The sequence below is a fragment of the Diabrotica virgifera genome, chromosome 8 (assembly GCF_917563875.1).
Source record: "Diabrotica virgifera virgifera chromosome 8, PGI_DIABVI_V3a".
Classification (NCBI taxonomy): Eukaryota; Metazoa; Arthropoda; class Insecta; order Coleoptera; family Chrysomelidae; genus Diabrotica; species Diabrotica virgifera.
Genome location: NC_065450.1, coordinates 142,053,149 through 142,070,682, shown reverse-complemented (window position 1 = coordinate 142,070,682; position 17,534 = coordinate 142,053,149). Strand labels below are relative to the sequence as shown.

Below are 17,534 nucleotides of genomic sequence, written 5' to 3'. Positions count from 1 at the left end.
TCCAATTCTTCTTATTTGCTATCGAACCATAAACTTGCCTCATCTTTAAGATGGTTCCTGATCGTTTCTTTGGCTGTCTCGAAGTTACCGATGTGTCGTATTTTCTTTTTTAAATTTTTTATGAAAATTACTGGGTGTAATTTTTTTACATCCCCGCCAAATCTTATTTTTACATCCTCTGTACTATGGATAATCGTTTCTCTTCTTTCTCCGAAATTCTGTTGCGTCCTGTTTTCGGTGACTTGTTTTTCTATTTCTGTGATTCTTTTTTCCACTTCTGCTCTGTCTACTTGAATAGCATTTTCCAACTTATTTTCCAAATTTTCTAGTCCCTTTTTCTGGCAATTTGTTAACTCCTCCATTTTATTTTGAATTTTCATTTCTTGTTCTTTCATGTGGTCCTTCATTCTCATTTCTTGTTCTTCTATCTCGTTTTTCATTGTGGTCAAACATTCTTTTATTTCCTTTTCATACTTTTCTATGCGTTCCTCTATTTTCTTATTGTTCTCTTCTATTGCTTGTTTTGTTTCCTCCTGATTTTCTTTCATTACTTGTTGTGTTTCATCCATTTTCTTTGATGTTTCATCCATTTTTGATCCATTTTTTGTTGTGATTCATCCATTTTTTGTTGTGTGTCATCCATTTTTTGATCCAGTTTATCCATTTTTTTTGATGTTTCTTCCTGATTTTTACCCAGTTTTTGTTGTGATTCATCCATTTTATCCAGTTTTTGTGACTGGAGTTGCATTAGTTGTAATAATTTATCTATTCCTGATAATTCTTGTTGTTCTGATGCCATGATTGTTGTTTCGAAAATGTCTTCTTGTTCTATATGTTCTTCTTGTTCCAAATGTTCTTCTTGTTTTTTTGTTTTCTTTGCTTTTGCTTCTGGTTGTTATCGATATGTAGTTAAAATTTAACCCCGCCTGATACGAAATTCGAAAATACCTTGTATGCTGTCGAGACGAAAATTTTTCTCTCCCCAAATATAATCAATTTATCCCACAAATTTTTAAATATTTCAAAATTCAAATCAATCAAAAATAAAATAAATATGTAAAATTGTACCTAGATAAAAAAATTAAGTCAAACAAATATTTCAAAAATTTTAAATATATCAACTTTTTCCGACGGGCAAATAAATTTTCCTTCACCTGTTTTTCCGTTTCCTATTCCCTTCAAATTCACAACCAGAGATACTTTAATGTCCTACGTTGGCTCGCCATGTTGTTATGATCTGTTTCTTATTAATTCTATATTAAGTATTATTTGTTTGATTAATTATTTAATTGTCGCAAATCATACATAAAAAATGAATAAAAAAAATCTCAGGGTGCCTTTTTATAATATTAAAAAATGTCTAAATTATCTTACGTTATACTTATCTTCTCTCGTGGTTTCAGTATCTCTTAGTTGATCCTAATCGGGATAAAATAGGAAAAAGAAATAAAGCAAAAATATAAAATAAACATACAGAATTGTCTTTTATTTATCAAAATCAATACTCTAAAAATATATCAAATCTAAAACCTGTGGACACAGATGTCCGAATGAAATTTTTACCACTTAAATTTATTCTAGTTAAAAAAAACAATTTATCGGTTTGTTCCCGATGACTTTGGTACAACAAAATAAACAAAACCAAATTATGTATTCGCAAGATTAGCTGTACTTCCTATTTACTTTTTGAAATATTGGAATTTTAATTCCTACGCTTTTTACTCAAAATTTTAGTTTCCGAACATAAAAATATCTTTCACATAAGTTGACTGACCTTTTTCTTCACTCACTCTGATGTCTTCTCGTGACCCAAAACAGCTCTCCCTCCTTGACTATGTTAAAGGCTACTCATCAAAGCCTTCTCCGCTCTCCAGCTTCAAAACTATCAGCATACCAGCACCAATTCTCCAACGAGCCAAAGCCTCTTTTGACCAGTACTCGATTCACACAAACTCCAAAAATTCTCTGCTCTCCTTCTCACAATAATACAGAACCAAAGAGGTATTTCATCTTAATTTGATCTGTCTCTCGTTCCACTTTTCAGCACTATTCTCCACTATTAAACAACCACTGGTACTTGCTAACTACTTATCCACGAAAACGTCGAACTGCTCCTCAGTGATGCCAATAACATACTGCCTTCTTTTTCAAATTCACTCAACATTCAAACCACTTTTCCCCTTCCAAATTGCCAAGAATCAGAAACATTTCCTTTTTTCCATTCGACAAACAAACAGTCAGTTTCAAAATTATTCCGACCCTCCTAATTACTTTCGGAGAACCCTACAACATTTACTCGGGTTGAAACAAAGATATTAAAATTCCAAACTTTCTTTTAAACCATTTTTCTAGAAAATGATAATTACCTCTACCTGTAGATTCTATAGTTCCCGTAATAAACAATCTTTTTCCATTTTAAAACTAAATACATCGTCCTTTTCACTTTAATTATTCACAAAAGTCTTTAATGGTTCATCGGAAAGCTCATTAAAAGAGAAATCTACTTACATCCAAACTAAATTCTAATAAATATTTACAGATCAGTATACAGGGTGTATCAAATTTATGTGCCCGCGTTATTAAAAAAAAATTTAATTTAATTTTCATTTTGCCTTTGATTGATAAATTGAAAACACAATACTATATTCATTATCTTTACCTTCTTTTTGTTCTTCCGTCATATTTTCCAAAATGCTTTTTAACCTACATTCCCCTCGTAGCTCAAAGATAAGAAAATTTACGGGTGGAAAATATTTCATTTACTAAATTTTAATAAATGAAGATAATTTCGATCCTTGTGGGATTGCGATCGGTGTCGATAGTCACCTGAGGGACCTCAGATTTTCGGATTCAATAAACCTCTCTTTGTAAAGACAATTAAGTCGACTTTATTAAGTAACAAGGCATTTACTCAACACACACTACAGATTACTCTCCTAGATATTACTACTACTACAAGAGGGAACTTGTATAAAATTTTAAATTCGAAAAAAATATTATAAATCACAACAGAAATAATTTAAAACATGTATCAAAGATAAAAAAGTTTTGTTTGTTTTTCGTTTGGCCCCTAAAGACAATTAAAATTCAAATTATACCAGCCAGCCCAAAACGCGTCGTGACGTCATCGGGCTATATGTTTACATTCTGAACCAACAAAGTAAACAAAATTGTATATAATTTTAAATTAAACATTATAAACGTCAGTAGAAAATGAAGTTATGTGACGTTACAAGTATTTTTGATCGTTTGAATTATTCATAGAAAATTTGTACTTTAACAAAATGGTTTTATTTTCCATAGTAAACCTTCATTCCTTTCCTTCAATAACTATATCAAACTAAAATCTTAAAAAACTGGTATATATTATTACAATGACATACGATAAAAATGTCATTAGAATATAAATATTTTTCCTTTATTCCGCGACGATGAGCTGGCCAAATAACCAAGTAGGTGGAGGCCAATAAACTAAAGAAGAAGCAGAAGAATATACCTAAATATAACCATAAACGGAACCATATAGTTAAACTATGTGACGCCACGAGTTGTTTGAACTATTTTAAAATACAGAAGACTTTAAATTTGTACTTCTAAGTTATTATGAGTTTTTGAAGCGTGAAATTTTGGAAATCTCAGTTTTATACAAAACTGAACATTATTATGTAATAAAAAAAATGTGCAAGTTCCCTATTACGTTGCTAAAAGTTCCAAACCAAGACCAGAAAACAAAAAAAAAATATTTTATCCTATTTTTAATAGGATAATTAGAATTTTTCAAAAACACAATTATATATAAGCAACTCTCCAAGTGGATCTAATTTGGGATCACTAAGATTATGCAGGTATCGTTAAAATTATACCATATATAATTTTATTTAGGCATATAGCATTTACATAGAGCATTTATTCTTAGTTCTCTTAGCCAATTTCTTAAAAAAAAGTTAAAGTGAAGTTGTTTTGTCAGATGATGGGTCCAATAAAACTTGGATGGGTCCAACAATAACCGAACTTTATTTACCGGGGACATTTGCGGATAGCGGGACACTGACTTAGTCGGTGCCTCGCTGCCCGGAACACACATCTTTAGGACACAAGTCCAAAGTCAAGTCATTAATAGGGAGAAAAGCTCTTATAGCTACCCCTAAAATCAGGTGGTTTAACCACATAAAGTGATACAGAGGATGTCCCAACCCAGGGCATCCAAGGTAACGTTCAGTACAAAGCATCCTCATTCGTTATGTACTTATATTCTGCGATGGGAGGGGTGGTGGTATAGCTTGCCCAAGTAGCAATTTTTCGACGCATTGGTTGTCAGTACAAACAAATGCACTGTATATAACGTTGCCCGAGAGCATTTTCAGTTGTTTCGGCCAACGACCCCTAACCCGACTGACATTACGATGTTACAACGTTAAGTAATATATTTAGTTATATGGGCAACTAAGTTATTACTATTGTGACAACTACATATCACAGTCAAGTTTTTTCAACAATCGCAACTACTTAAAAACGTTATAATGCTAAACTAATTTACGCCCATGGGTTTTCTGGCCGACTAGGTAGTTGTCTCTCACGACCACAGGGCCTTTACTTATAGTTCTATAGATATGTGACACGTTTACGGCAACTTCAGGAGCAAAAAAATAATTTACTTTATAACCTTACTTTTTTCTTATTATTTTATATTTTATTTTGCTGGAAATTTTCGATTTATTTAACAACCTGTTTATTTGTTTTTTATTAGCTGGTTTCTCCATTGTCCATTGTTTTATCAGTAGATTTGATAAGCTCTAATCTTTGTATCAGCTTTGCTAGACAGGGTTGCCAGGCCAGTTCTTACTCTTTCAGTACTATATCCGTTGCAAGATAATTTGGCTGAAACTCCGACAAAATATGTACTTTTTGTACATATTTTGTCTGAATTCCATCCGAATTATCTTGCAGCGGATAGTAGTTTTGCTTTCAAAAAATCAATAGAAATCAGTAGATTCTTTTTATGCCCTGTAAATACAGTAAAATCTGTGTTAACGGTTATCTGTCAAAATCGCCCGATTTCATAATCAACTTAAAGTAAACATTAAGTAAAGTTCACTTTAAAGTTGACATTTACCCATATATGAATTGTGATAAAGGTAGAGGTACCAACTTACTTAAAATTTAAAAAACTGATTATGAAACCGAGCGTTACAATCATTTTGAAAATTCTCCAAACCAATTATATGAAGATTTCCTTATTTAGATCTGGTATTTACCAGTTTCATTTCTAGACAAGGCGAAAACGGCGGGTTCGAAGGGAAAATATTCCCATGAGATTTTTTTGCATAATCACATTCGTGAGACATCCCAGAATAAGGTTCAAGAAGTCGCCCAAGTGTAAAGTGGGCCAATTTTTTTAAACAATTTTTCTTTTAATCAAATTGCAAGAATCAATATTTTTGGCCCGAGCAATTTTTTCTTTAATTTTTTGGACCATTCTGGACAAAAAAGGTCTCTAATAATTTTTCTCCAAAGTTGATCGTTTTCGACTTATAAGCAATTTAAAATTGAAAAAAACGAAAAATGGCGATTTTCAAGGCTTAATAACTCGGTTAAAAGTTATTATTATGAAAGTCAATATATGACTAAAACAAAGTTTGAAGCCCCCCCTACAAGATCCTGAAGAAATTTTTGTCATTATTTTATTACTAAGCTGTTATTTTTAAGTAATAATAATAAGCGCCATTCACGTGTGCGGGGCTGTAAATGCTGAGTGCGAGAGAGAAGCTATTCCAGCAGTCCTCGCACTCACATTTACAGCAGCGTCAATACGATACAACCACTCATTGTTATTAATTAAAAATAACAGCTTAGTAGTAAATTAATGAAACAGATTTCTTCGGGATCATGTAACGGCGACTTTAAACTTTGATTTAGTCACTTTCTGACTTTAAAAATAATAATTTTTGACCGACTTATTAAGCCTTAAAAATAGCCATTTTCGCGTTTTTCAAATTTTAACTTGCTTCTAACTCGAAAAAGATTAACTTTAGAGAAAAATTATAAGAGACCTTTTTTGTCCAGAATGGTCCAAAAAATCTAAAAGAAAATTAGTCCGGGCCAAAATATTTATTTTTGCAATTTGATTAAAAAAAAATTGTTAAAAAAAATTGGCCCACTTTTCTCGTGGGCGACTTCTTGAACCTTATTCTGGGATGTCTCACGAATGTGATTATGCAAAAATATCGCATGGGAATATTTTCCCAACGAACCCGCCGTTTCCGCCTTGTCTATTCTCTGTCCATCTATTATCATCATCTACGTCCTGAATCTTATTTTCGGTAATGACATTGGGAAATTGTAACAAAATGTCTGAAAATTAATTTAGAAATGGGGTGAATACTATTAAAAAGCAAATTTTATTTTAGTGATAACAAAATATTGAAATAAACCAAACATCTAATAAAAAACATTGCCTACTAGAATTTTTTAAATAATATCAAAAATATACCAAAACAGTAGATATCTACTAAATGTGGCAACGCTGTTAAGGAGAATGATGCACTTCATTGCACTGGTCACATGACCTCTGTCACCCAATAAGAGGGTGCGTTCTAAAGTGGTTGGGATAATCGGTCCAGGCCGTGTTTGGTCGGCGATTGGACTTCTCGGTTGTTTCATCCGTCTATGGTTGGTAATAAGGTATATTTTAAGTAATATTGGTAATGTTGTTTAATGCACCATTTTGGTTTTTTGGGATGTAAAGAAAATAAAAACACAAAATATAAAAAATGCAGGCATTTTCTAATACCTTTAAAAGCACCATCAATACATTAAATTTATACAAAACATCTTTACCATAAATTCTGGCTTTTATATTAAAATTAGATTTTTTAAATTTACATATTTTTTGTTAAAAAGGTGATAAAAAATGAGCGCGTGTGTTTTTTAAAGGTGGAATATCCATATTTGACGGTAATCTGAGATGCGTTTATAAATTTCACATCAGGTAATTTTGTTTAAGTCCTTATTTATGTAATTATATAAATTTAAATACCTGATATGATGTCAAAATAGTTTACTTTTTATATAGGTAAAAAAACATAACCAGTCCGACTCTTTGAGCAACCATTGCACGCAGGCACTTTTTATAGTCGCTTCAGTTGTCTTATGCAACGCTTAAGGTTGCCTAGGCAACGTCAAGACAACTCAAAAATCGTCCACCAAATTAGTGCAGAATTGGGTCGTCTTCTAGGCAATAACAACGTTGTAACAAAACGTTGCTACGCGGTAGACAACGTTGTCGCGTCGACAAATTGCTACTTGGGTGGGGTCAGATATATACCACTCCAGGTTATGGACAGTCAGATAGGTAATACCACTCCAGGTTACGCAGTGTGACCGGTTTGATCCCCGGACATGTGGGTCTCATTGTTTCATTAGAACATATATAATGTCCCCGAGGATGAGGTTTTACGAGTATCTGTGTGTTTGTGGCACCGACACTGATACTCGGTATAAGAGAATTGTGATAGGAAGCTACATGAATAATCAGAACTAGTGGATTGACCCTTTACTTCTCATGCGGTGATAGGTGGAAATTTGCTCGTTTCCGTGAAGAATTTTATTTCAGTCTTCGAAAGAGTCATACTCCTTCAGTTGTTTAAAAAACTTATCAGAAATGTTATACTGTGATGGGTAGCTCTATTAGAACGAGAGACTCAATACAGTTCAAAATAAATAAAATAAACTATAATTATATCTTCTGCAAAGGAAAAATAACATTATGCTTATTACTGTCTACTGTCATCAAAACATAATAATAATATTAGAATAATACAATACACAACACAATATATACAATAGCAATCACGCTACACGAAATCAATCTATCTACACACTCAGTCCCGTAGCTTATCACATTTCAATCCAAAGCGATAACAATCAAACATCGACACACAGTCACCATCTATCATCTCCGGCCATCGGAGATGGCCTTAGCTCTTACTGCAGATACAGTTCCAGTTCCGGCGGAACCCCTCCTCATTACAAAGCGCGCCCACCTCGGCAAAGTTCCAACACAATCCATTGCAACTCTTCCATTGAGTTCTTTCTGGTTCAGTACGCCAAGAAGAACTGATTTTTTGATCCTGCTTGCTCGTCTTAAATACGCTCTCGATAGCCATTGCGGGAGTGGTGGTGCGTAGGAAGGCTGCACCAACATGGAAACTCCTTCGATCCTCTACGGTTGACCTGCCGAACGCCGGCTGCAGGCATGATATCATTACATCCCCTTCTCTTTGGAAAACAAAAAAAGCATACATTTTTGTGCCGTATATGCTATACGGCTTGGAATCATCAACAGTGCAATTTTCGTCGGTTCTTCGTTACTTCGTAAACTGATCCTGGATGGCTGTCAAGAAGATGCTTCCCTCTGTAGATCTTGGGCGTGGTTTAATCCATTGGGACAGTGTGCCAAGGCTTTTCTACAGCAAATGGTCACATTCTTCCTGCTGGCTTCATCTTCAACGGTTGAAGGTATTTTCTTACACGTCGTGGTCCCATCAACATTGTTGTCTTTTTCGGTTATTCGGTTTTTCGTGAATTAGTTTCGGATGACTGGTTAGAAGGTGCTTCCTTCTGTAGATCTTGGGAGTAATCCCCTTACTCCATTAGGATTGTGTGCCAAAGCATTTCTACAGCAGATGGTCTTCTGTTCTGATCCTTCTTGCTTCTTGCATCGGCGGCGGTTTATTTTTGGTTCGGATTATTCTCGATTCGGTTCATTTTCGGTTTCTTTAGAATCTAAAAACAAAGCAACTCAATCATCTTTAAACAGGTTCTATTTATCCACGACGTGCATGTCGTGGATTTGGTACTGAGTCTGTGCCTTTGCCTGTTGTGAATTTGTGACTTGTTTACTTGTATAATTTCTTACTTTTGCTCGGGTACCAATTTGTAACTGGTAGTGACTGGCAGTGACAAATTGGTAACTTTTATTTTGATGGGGCGCCAGTTTGTTATCATTGTTATGGCATGATATCATTACAATACAAGCCAACGCTTCTACAGCAAACAAGTCAAAAGAAGAACTAGAGCGAATTTATCAACAGCTGGACAGCTAGTCGAAGCCATAAGAGTAACGAAAAAACGCATTAAGAGATTTTACCGCAAAATTTGAAGAAGAAGCCTTAACGTAGATCACGTAGTTGGAAAATACTATCTTGGTCAGAGAAATGAAATAGGGCATAATTAGGGAATAATTACATCTTTATCCGAAATCCTAAAAAAACACGGTTAGACGAGATAGAGCAGAAACTAGATACAATCTTTATCCAAAATCCTAAAAAATATGGTAAGACGGGTAAGAAAGAAAAACTAAAATGAAACGATAAGCAGAATTGACAAAAAACAGAGTAGTAAAGATGACAAGAAAATGTTTCCCAATAGGAAGATGATTAGTAGTTGCAAGACCACGAAAACGAGGGAACATCAACTGGAGGAACTTGGAAGAATAGAGCCATATTATCTACATAAAATACGACGAAGAAGAGAAGTTTTGAGTTAGAAATAATTAAATTTAAGTTCTTACAGTGATATATTGTTGGTTAGGCCTTACATATTATGAAGGTCTCTGGTTATTCGATTACATACAGGAATCATTTATTATCTAAACTTTATCTCTGCAAGTAACAAATCCACCAAAAGCATAAACTTCAATAATATGGATATTATACATATATCCTTTTATTGATATCAAGATATAAAAATGATTTATTAGTTAAGTTATTAATGTTTATTTTTAGATTGATTCAATTTTTATTGGTACCAACAACAAAAATGAGATCCAATCATTTACAGCTGATCCAGTAGATTTTAGAAAATCTTTGAATGGTTATCCTAGATTAAGGTATTATAATATTAATAATAAAAATCTTGAAAAGGTTGTAAGTTTAAACACTGGATTTATCAAAACACAAAATTTGTGGCGATATATTTTATGATGTGTATTACTTTCTGTTTATTTTCTTTTATCTTGTCCTTTTAAATATTCATTTAGCTCTTTTATCCTTCCGTTACGTCTTTTCTTCCTCTCCATTGTAAATTTATTTTTCTTATTTCTTGTAATATACAGGGTCTCCAGAAACTCTCCCGATAAACGAAGACTGGAGATTTTTCCGATAATTTTAAGACAATTTAACCCAATTCACTTAGGCCCGATTGTACATTGGTGGCTTAAGCGATCGCTTAGTTGAACCGGGTTCAATTTGAGCGTCGGTTTAACTTCATTCGGGTTGTTCAATGCCAAGTTCAGTTAAGCCGAGGTTCTTGCAAATTTTGGTAAGGTTGGCAACGTAAGGCATGCGTATTCAAAGCAATTCCCGTCAATTCTCGACATAAATTTTCCCGTCATTTATGTATTATTATTTGATTTTTGTCAATATAATTCTTTTATTACTGTTATTAGTTTAATCGGTATTTTCTATAATTTAGTTTAATCAAGTTCCTACATTAAATTTGTGAACAGACCATTTGAATAGGTATTATAAGTATTATTAGGATATTATTGCAATGTGTTTATTTTCTTTTGGTAAAAAATTGTTTGTTAGTATTTTTTTCTACAATGGACGGAAAAATACCTTCCAATTTCACCTCTCAAGAAGGAATATTGGTATCTTTGGCCAAACAATACAGCAAAATTGTACAAAATAAAATGAAACAAATGTTAGCCCCCAAAATTTTAAAGAAGTTTATCAAAGCCATTGATTGTAGTAGATAGTAAGATATTTTTATAAATATCTAATAGTTGTTGTATGTATTAGTTTAATTTTCTAAATTTTAAATTAACAAAGCATTCATGCACAAGATTTTCAACCTCTTCCTACGTTTGACAAATTGTACTTCTCATGATTCTCTAGAGACTCTAGACTTAAATTTTCTAAATTTTTGGATAATGCCATTGCTACTTCCTCTTCTTCATGTAGTATGGGCAAAGTGTTGTTAAAAAGCATTGTAATATTGTGTAACATTGATGTTCCAATTACAATTGAATGGGTCTGCCTAATACAGGAGCGTCATTTGAAATTTTAATAGGGGGGGGGGCAAGCATTATATATACAATACATTTATATGCAAACATAATACAAAATTGATCTATTTTTTGTAAATTTCAGTAATTTTCAGGGTTGGGGGGGGCAAATGCCCCCACTGTCCCCTATCAAATGACGGCCCTGGCCTAATAACAAGTGCCATGTGATTCGTTTTTAAGAAATCAAACAAAAACTGTTAAATTTATAATAAGGGTACCTGAATTTATACATTTTAAGGATTAGTAATTAATTACTCCGGCTTAGTACCATCTGTTTAAATTACATCTCAACTGAACTAACTTTTCTTCGTTATTGATATTATATGAACTTTACGGTCTTTAAATGTATATTCTTCTTAATTAGTCATGTTTTGACTGGCTGATTGACAAGGATTAGTAATACAGTACAGTTAGTTACAAACTGTATTAATAACTAACCCTTAAATGTATAAATTTACCATTATTCCAATTTTAACAGTTTTTGTTCGATTTCTTAAAAACGAATAGCACGGCACTTAACAATTGTTATTCGGTAGACCCATTTAATTGTGTCTATACATTCTGCATTCTCATTGTGCCTCATTAAATAAAATTTCAGCTTGTGACGAAGGATTGCGTAAGGGTGTTATCAGGTTTTTTTTGACTCCGTAACCACTATCACCAACGAAGATACTAATTCAATCTTCACACTCTCTTCTCATAAATATTTAACTGTTTACAGCTATGATTTCAAATTCACTCAAAAATGTTAATATTTGCCTTATTCTAGGGAAGTAGGTAAGGTATTTATTTAAATAATTTTAGAATGTAAATTAGTTTGTAATCATTAGTCGGTTCGCTAAACTCTAGACACAACTGGCTAATGATTTTAGTAGGTAATTTTTTTGTTTTTTTTTGCAAAATTTTATCAAATTGGCAAAATTACTTGCTAAAATCACTAGCCAGTTGTGTCTGAGCTTAGTGAACGGATTTTACCTACAGCATGGTACAAATTTAATTAATTTTAGATTTAATAATAAATTATGTACATTTAATTTAATAAATTAACAAAATCGTTTTCTACATTTGCTTCAAAATCATCCACAAGTTGCAAAAAGGAGTCCTTTGCTTAAAACCAGTGATATGGGTCCACTTCACTGCACAAAACCTTAATTTAAGGCAATAAAAACCATGTTCTTAGAAGATACAGCTTGGTTCTTGAAATGTCAATAACAAATTTGCATTTGCACTTGTTTTCGTTCTTCTATCTGTTCGATTTTTTTATTCTATGAACAATAGTTTCATGCAAATAGTGAACTGAACAGCATTTTCTTTGCCAAGCAATAAGCATTTCCAGCATTCCAAAATATTTGCACAAAATCATTATAATTCCATTTTTCAAAATTTTCTCTAGCCCTACACTGTTTCTGTGTATTCTCCTTTCTTCTATAATATTTATCATTTCCAGAAAATCTTATAATTAGTTAAATTTTCAATTAGGTTCATTTTTAAGGTGTAAATATTATGATTTCTCTTGACAATGACAAAAATGTGAGGTTAAAAATCCTTGAACCAGCGTTGAACCGTCGAACATAGACCGCTCAGCTGAACCCGGGCTTAAACCGAGTTCAAGACTTAAACTTTGTATGTACAACGCACTTCTTACCCTGAACTCGGTAATGGCGCTGAGCCGGAGTTGAACTTCGATTGTACAACCGGGCCTTAGTCCGAAAATGCTTCCTAAAGGAGCTAGAACTTTTTGAAGGTGGCGTCTTGGAATTATTTTTTCTTAAATATCTCCAGAACACTTCTATTTAGAGAAACGAAAACTGGTACGCTTGTTTATCTTTCAGAGATAAATCGATTCCATCAATTACGAATTTCTACAACCGGTCATAGGCGCTTGTTTTGGGTAGGGCAACGGTTATAATATATTATCGCATAACTTTTTCGTCTGTAACTTCTAAAAATGCTTGACACTGGATTATTAAATTATGAGGTATTCTAGTACCAACAGTAATGTTGTTTTAAGTCCGTAGAATTCACCGTTTTCCAGAAAAATCGCTTTGAAAATTTTTCGTTTTTTGAATTTGAAAACAATTTTAAAAAACATTTTCAAAAAAGTGTGGTGTATTTTACTGACTTAGGGCCGGTTTTTCAGTGCTGGGTTAACCCAGATTTTTCGGTCACCGAAATTTTTATGGTTAATCAGTTTTTCAGTACCAGGTTATCGCTTAAACCCGTTTAAGTTGACCAAGATTTTAACCGATACTCGCTATCATAGGTGGTTTAACTCCGAATTTTCCGACAGACGTTTATCTATATTTGCTGACAGAAGAGGTTAGTTAAATTATGACATTTTGTGTTATCGCGGGAAATATTGTATTATGTATTATTATATTCTTGATTATATCTTCATCATCAGATGAAGAATCGGAACTTGAATGCATTAATCATTTTTGTAATGTTATGTTATTTGTTATTTATAAAATAGGTTATGAAATTCTATTTTGTTTATTTTTCTGTCAAAAATCTATAGAATTGCACATCTTGGTTTAAAGCATTGAAAAACGATATAAGGGTTAAAATATTGGTTAAAATTTAAACTAGGTTAGCTAACCCAAATTTTAACCGCTCACTGAAAAACCGGGCCTAAGAGCAAGAGTCAATTTTAATACTAAAATACCTCATAATTTAATCATCAAATGTCAAAGATTCTAAAAAATTAAAGATAAAAAATTATGCAATAAAATATAGCCGTTGACCTACCGAAAACGGACGCATATGACGCATACGACGGTAGGTACTAGAATTTCGCGCAATTGATAGTTTTGAATTAATGAAATCGATTTATCTCTGATTGATAAATAAACATACCAGTGTTCGTTTTCTAAATAGATTTTTTTTAATTTCTTTTCAAATTCAACAAACGAAAAATTTTCAAATTGATTTTTCTAGAAAACAGTGCATTAACGTGAACAGTGCAAACAGTACAGACTTAATGCAATAGTACCTTTTAGTACTATAAAACCACACAATTTAATAATCTAGTGTGAAGAATGCTTAGAAGTGAAAGACAAAACAGTTGTGCGATAAAATTAATAACCGTTGCCGTACCCAAAACGGACGCATATGACCGGTACAAGAAATTCTTGATTGATGGAATAAATCTCTAAAAGATAAATAAGCGTAAAAGTTTTCGTTTTTTGGAGGCATTTAAGAAAAACTAATTTCAAGACGGCTTCTTTAAAGAGCTCTAGCTCCCGTAGGAAGTATTTTTGGACTAGATGGATTGGCTTAAATTTTCTTAAACTTATCTAAAGAATCTCCGGTCTTCGTTTGTCGGGAGAGTTTCTGGACACCGTATATTAGGGGATGTATTCCCACGCCAAGGTTTTTTCCTGCCTTGAGCATCTTCTTTCTCCAAAATTCCTGCGTCCCAATGCCTTCCTGATATTTTCACTCCAGGCCAGTCGTGATCTTCCTGTTTTACGTCCTCCTAGTTTAATCCATCCAAATAGTCTACTAGGCAATCTACGTTCGTCCATCCGTAGATGTCCAAATCACTTAAGACTCTTCCTTGCCATTTTATCAGTTAATCTGTCTGGCATTTAATCTATCTTTATTGGCATCGTTGGTGATTCTAACGCACATTGATATTCTGGCGCTCCTTCGAAGATAGTCCATGACTACTACATTTTACTTTCTCTTTGGTTCAGAATTTAAAGTCCACATTTCACTTCCAAATTTGTTGTGGACTGTATAGTCCACAAATACTCTTACAATCCTAATCTAGTTTCTCTGTTAGATGTCGGTCCCGTCATACTGAATTAAAGCTTTCAACTACAGATTATTCCAAACCCTTTTTTCAGTGCGTCATAGTTTTTCGAAATCGCTCTAACGCATTAAGATCAAAGTGAAAGAAAAAAACGTACGTCCTTGATAATTATACATAGAACTTTGAAAATTATGTACCTATTCGTTGAAGGATACTTCCATATTAAAGTGACTTATACTTATATATGTATAATTGGTTGACAATCACAATACTCTAAATGGATGACCAATCCATGATGCGAATAAAGATAATTTGAAACAAAAGTGACCTGACTGTACTTACACAATTTTAGCGGATAAAATGTCAATTGTAATTCTATTTCGGAAATTCAAGTCAATAAAATCACTTGGTTGTGAAGTGTGCTGGAATTCGGTCGACGAACTTTTGGTTCCATAATGGCGGAAGGTTTCATTTCTTAAGCCATTTTATTTGGAAAAATACGTTCCACTGAAGTAAAAATGGTATCCCGTGGTTTTCCCAGAATCCATCCAGAGTTTCTAGAGGGACAGTAAATGAACAACTGACCTATCCGCCATTTGGGAGAAATATTAAAACATACCATGTAAATCCTTCAACCACCTGGAAGGCGTCGATTCCAGCCACGACCACAGCCAACTATCACCACAGACCACTATCGGGGTTTTGGGGAACAAGCTTTTTGGGGGCATTCCAGCTCCTTTTCGTCCTGCCACCTGGGCCTACGGAGGGCATGGGGCGCATCATCCTGATGCTCATTTCTGAGGATGCAGCAGCAACCTCTTTAGGAGTCGTTTGGGTTTGTTTGGTAACAATTAGTGTGCTTTAAGTAACTATTGGTTTTTACGTTTCAGACATTTAGTTTAATGCACTATTAATTTTTTTCCAGATTTAGTTTACCTCTGGTTTTTTTTATATGACATATTTGTATACTATTGTATTAGGTTCCCAAACTTATTTACGATCTATGGTAAGTTACTTGTGTACACAAGGTAATAAACCTAGAAAATTAGGTTTTTATATTTTATTATTGGTTTGATATTTATTTTTGTAATATTACTTGCTTGTTTCCCAAATATTTTATTGTTATTCGCTTTATTTCATTTGTTCGGTTAATTCATCGTTACTTTATTTCATTGCATTTGCTCGGTTAATTTAGGTCATCGGTTCGGTATTTATCTTAACTTCATTACTATAACTTTTATTCATTTGTATATTTAACTTTGCTTATTCATTATTGTATTTTCTCTTAGTGAGGCTTGGGCCTATTTATTTGTATTATTTTCATCTTCGTCGGTTTCAATTTAGTGGTACGTAGCAAGCGTACTATAACCATTTGGTAGAAGACTGATGTGAGTTGTACCCTATATGTAAGTAAGCGGTACTTATGTAATTTTGTAACAGATAACATTATTGTAGTTATCTCAAATATAACTTTGTATAACATGTCATTTTAGAGTCACATGATATGTACTTGGTGTAACTCAGAGATTGTCAAAAATCTAGTAGTTATTTATAATAAATATTTACTTATTTTTTATATCATTCATTTTATTATTCCTTTATGTTCACTATTACAGATTTAATTTATTTAATATTTAACAGCAGTGTAAGATACCTGGGAGAATGATCGAAGATCATTTTCATGGCGCCCATGATTTGTTAGTTTTATTTGTTTTGTTCGTCTTTAGCAATTATTCATCTCCTTTCTTTTTCAGTACATTATTCTTATTTTATTATTGCATCTTTTAGTCATCATTACTATCTACTTTGAGCTACTGTTCTTCGACAGGCATGCAAACGAGCCGTATCCATCCTTGAGTGTCAAGTTGTTCTCTTGCATCTCATGCTAGCCAACTCTATTCAGTTTGCCTCTGTCTTTTCACTTCTACATCCTTCCACTTTCCTCCACTAATACTACTGGAAAGTAGTATTTTTCCTACTGCGGCTTCTCCACGTAGAAGCCACTTCACTCTCTTCTTTACATCCCATCTATTTTCATTTTTGTCTCACTAGTTACTTCCTTTTTCCTTACTTCTGTTGGAGTATATCTTTCTCTTTACTTTCACTCCAACAGAAGTTTTTCTTATACTTGTTATATTGTGATTCAATTTCTATTGACGGAAATATAAATAATAATTTATGTCAATCGTATATTCGGACATTGTATAGTGAAATTTTATTCTATATTTATTTATTTTTTCCTTAAAACATTTTAAATTCTAATATTCTGGCAAATATTTATATAAAAATATTGTTACATATTTGGGTCCCGGTGAATTCGTAACTACTTTAATCCCCCATCCTAATTACAGGCCAATTGGTAACTCTGGCCCTCAGTTAATTTTTCGATAACCAATCAACTACCGGTGAATTCGTAACTAAATAAAGGTATAATCTTTTAGACTTGAAATAAACATATGGAAAATCCCCTTGCCTTTAAATTAACAGATGGATTTAAATAATTTGTCATTGCTAAACATCTAAATATTGAATTTACAATTACTTGATAAAAACCAAGCTCGTGTAGAGCCATACTTGATGAAAATAATATTTATAACACGTGTTAATGAAACACTATAATATTTTTGCAATTATGTTATTAAGATATTTCAATTTTTGCTATTTTTTATAGGTACATAATATAATACAAATATATTGTTTTTTACGCAA

The 17,534-nt window shown here is 32.9% G+C and overlaps 1 protein-coding gene across 4 annotated transcripts in view; it reads left to right on the top strand.

Annotated features, from left to right (window-relative positions):
• Positions 1-17,534, top strand: part of LOC114342354 (solute carrier family 15 member 1-like) — a 148,809-nt gene that overhangs the window by 59,496 nt on the left and 71,779 nt on the right. For all 4 annotated transcript variants that reach the window (XM_050658484.1, XM_050658483.1, XM_050658482.1 and 1 more), the window contains exon 11: positions 9,786-9,889. In XM_050658484.1, coding sequence (XP_050514441.1) covers positions 9,786-9,889 — 104 coding nt within the window. The remainder of the gene's footprint in view (positions 1-9,785; positions 9,890-17,534) is intronic.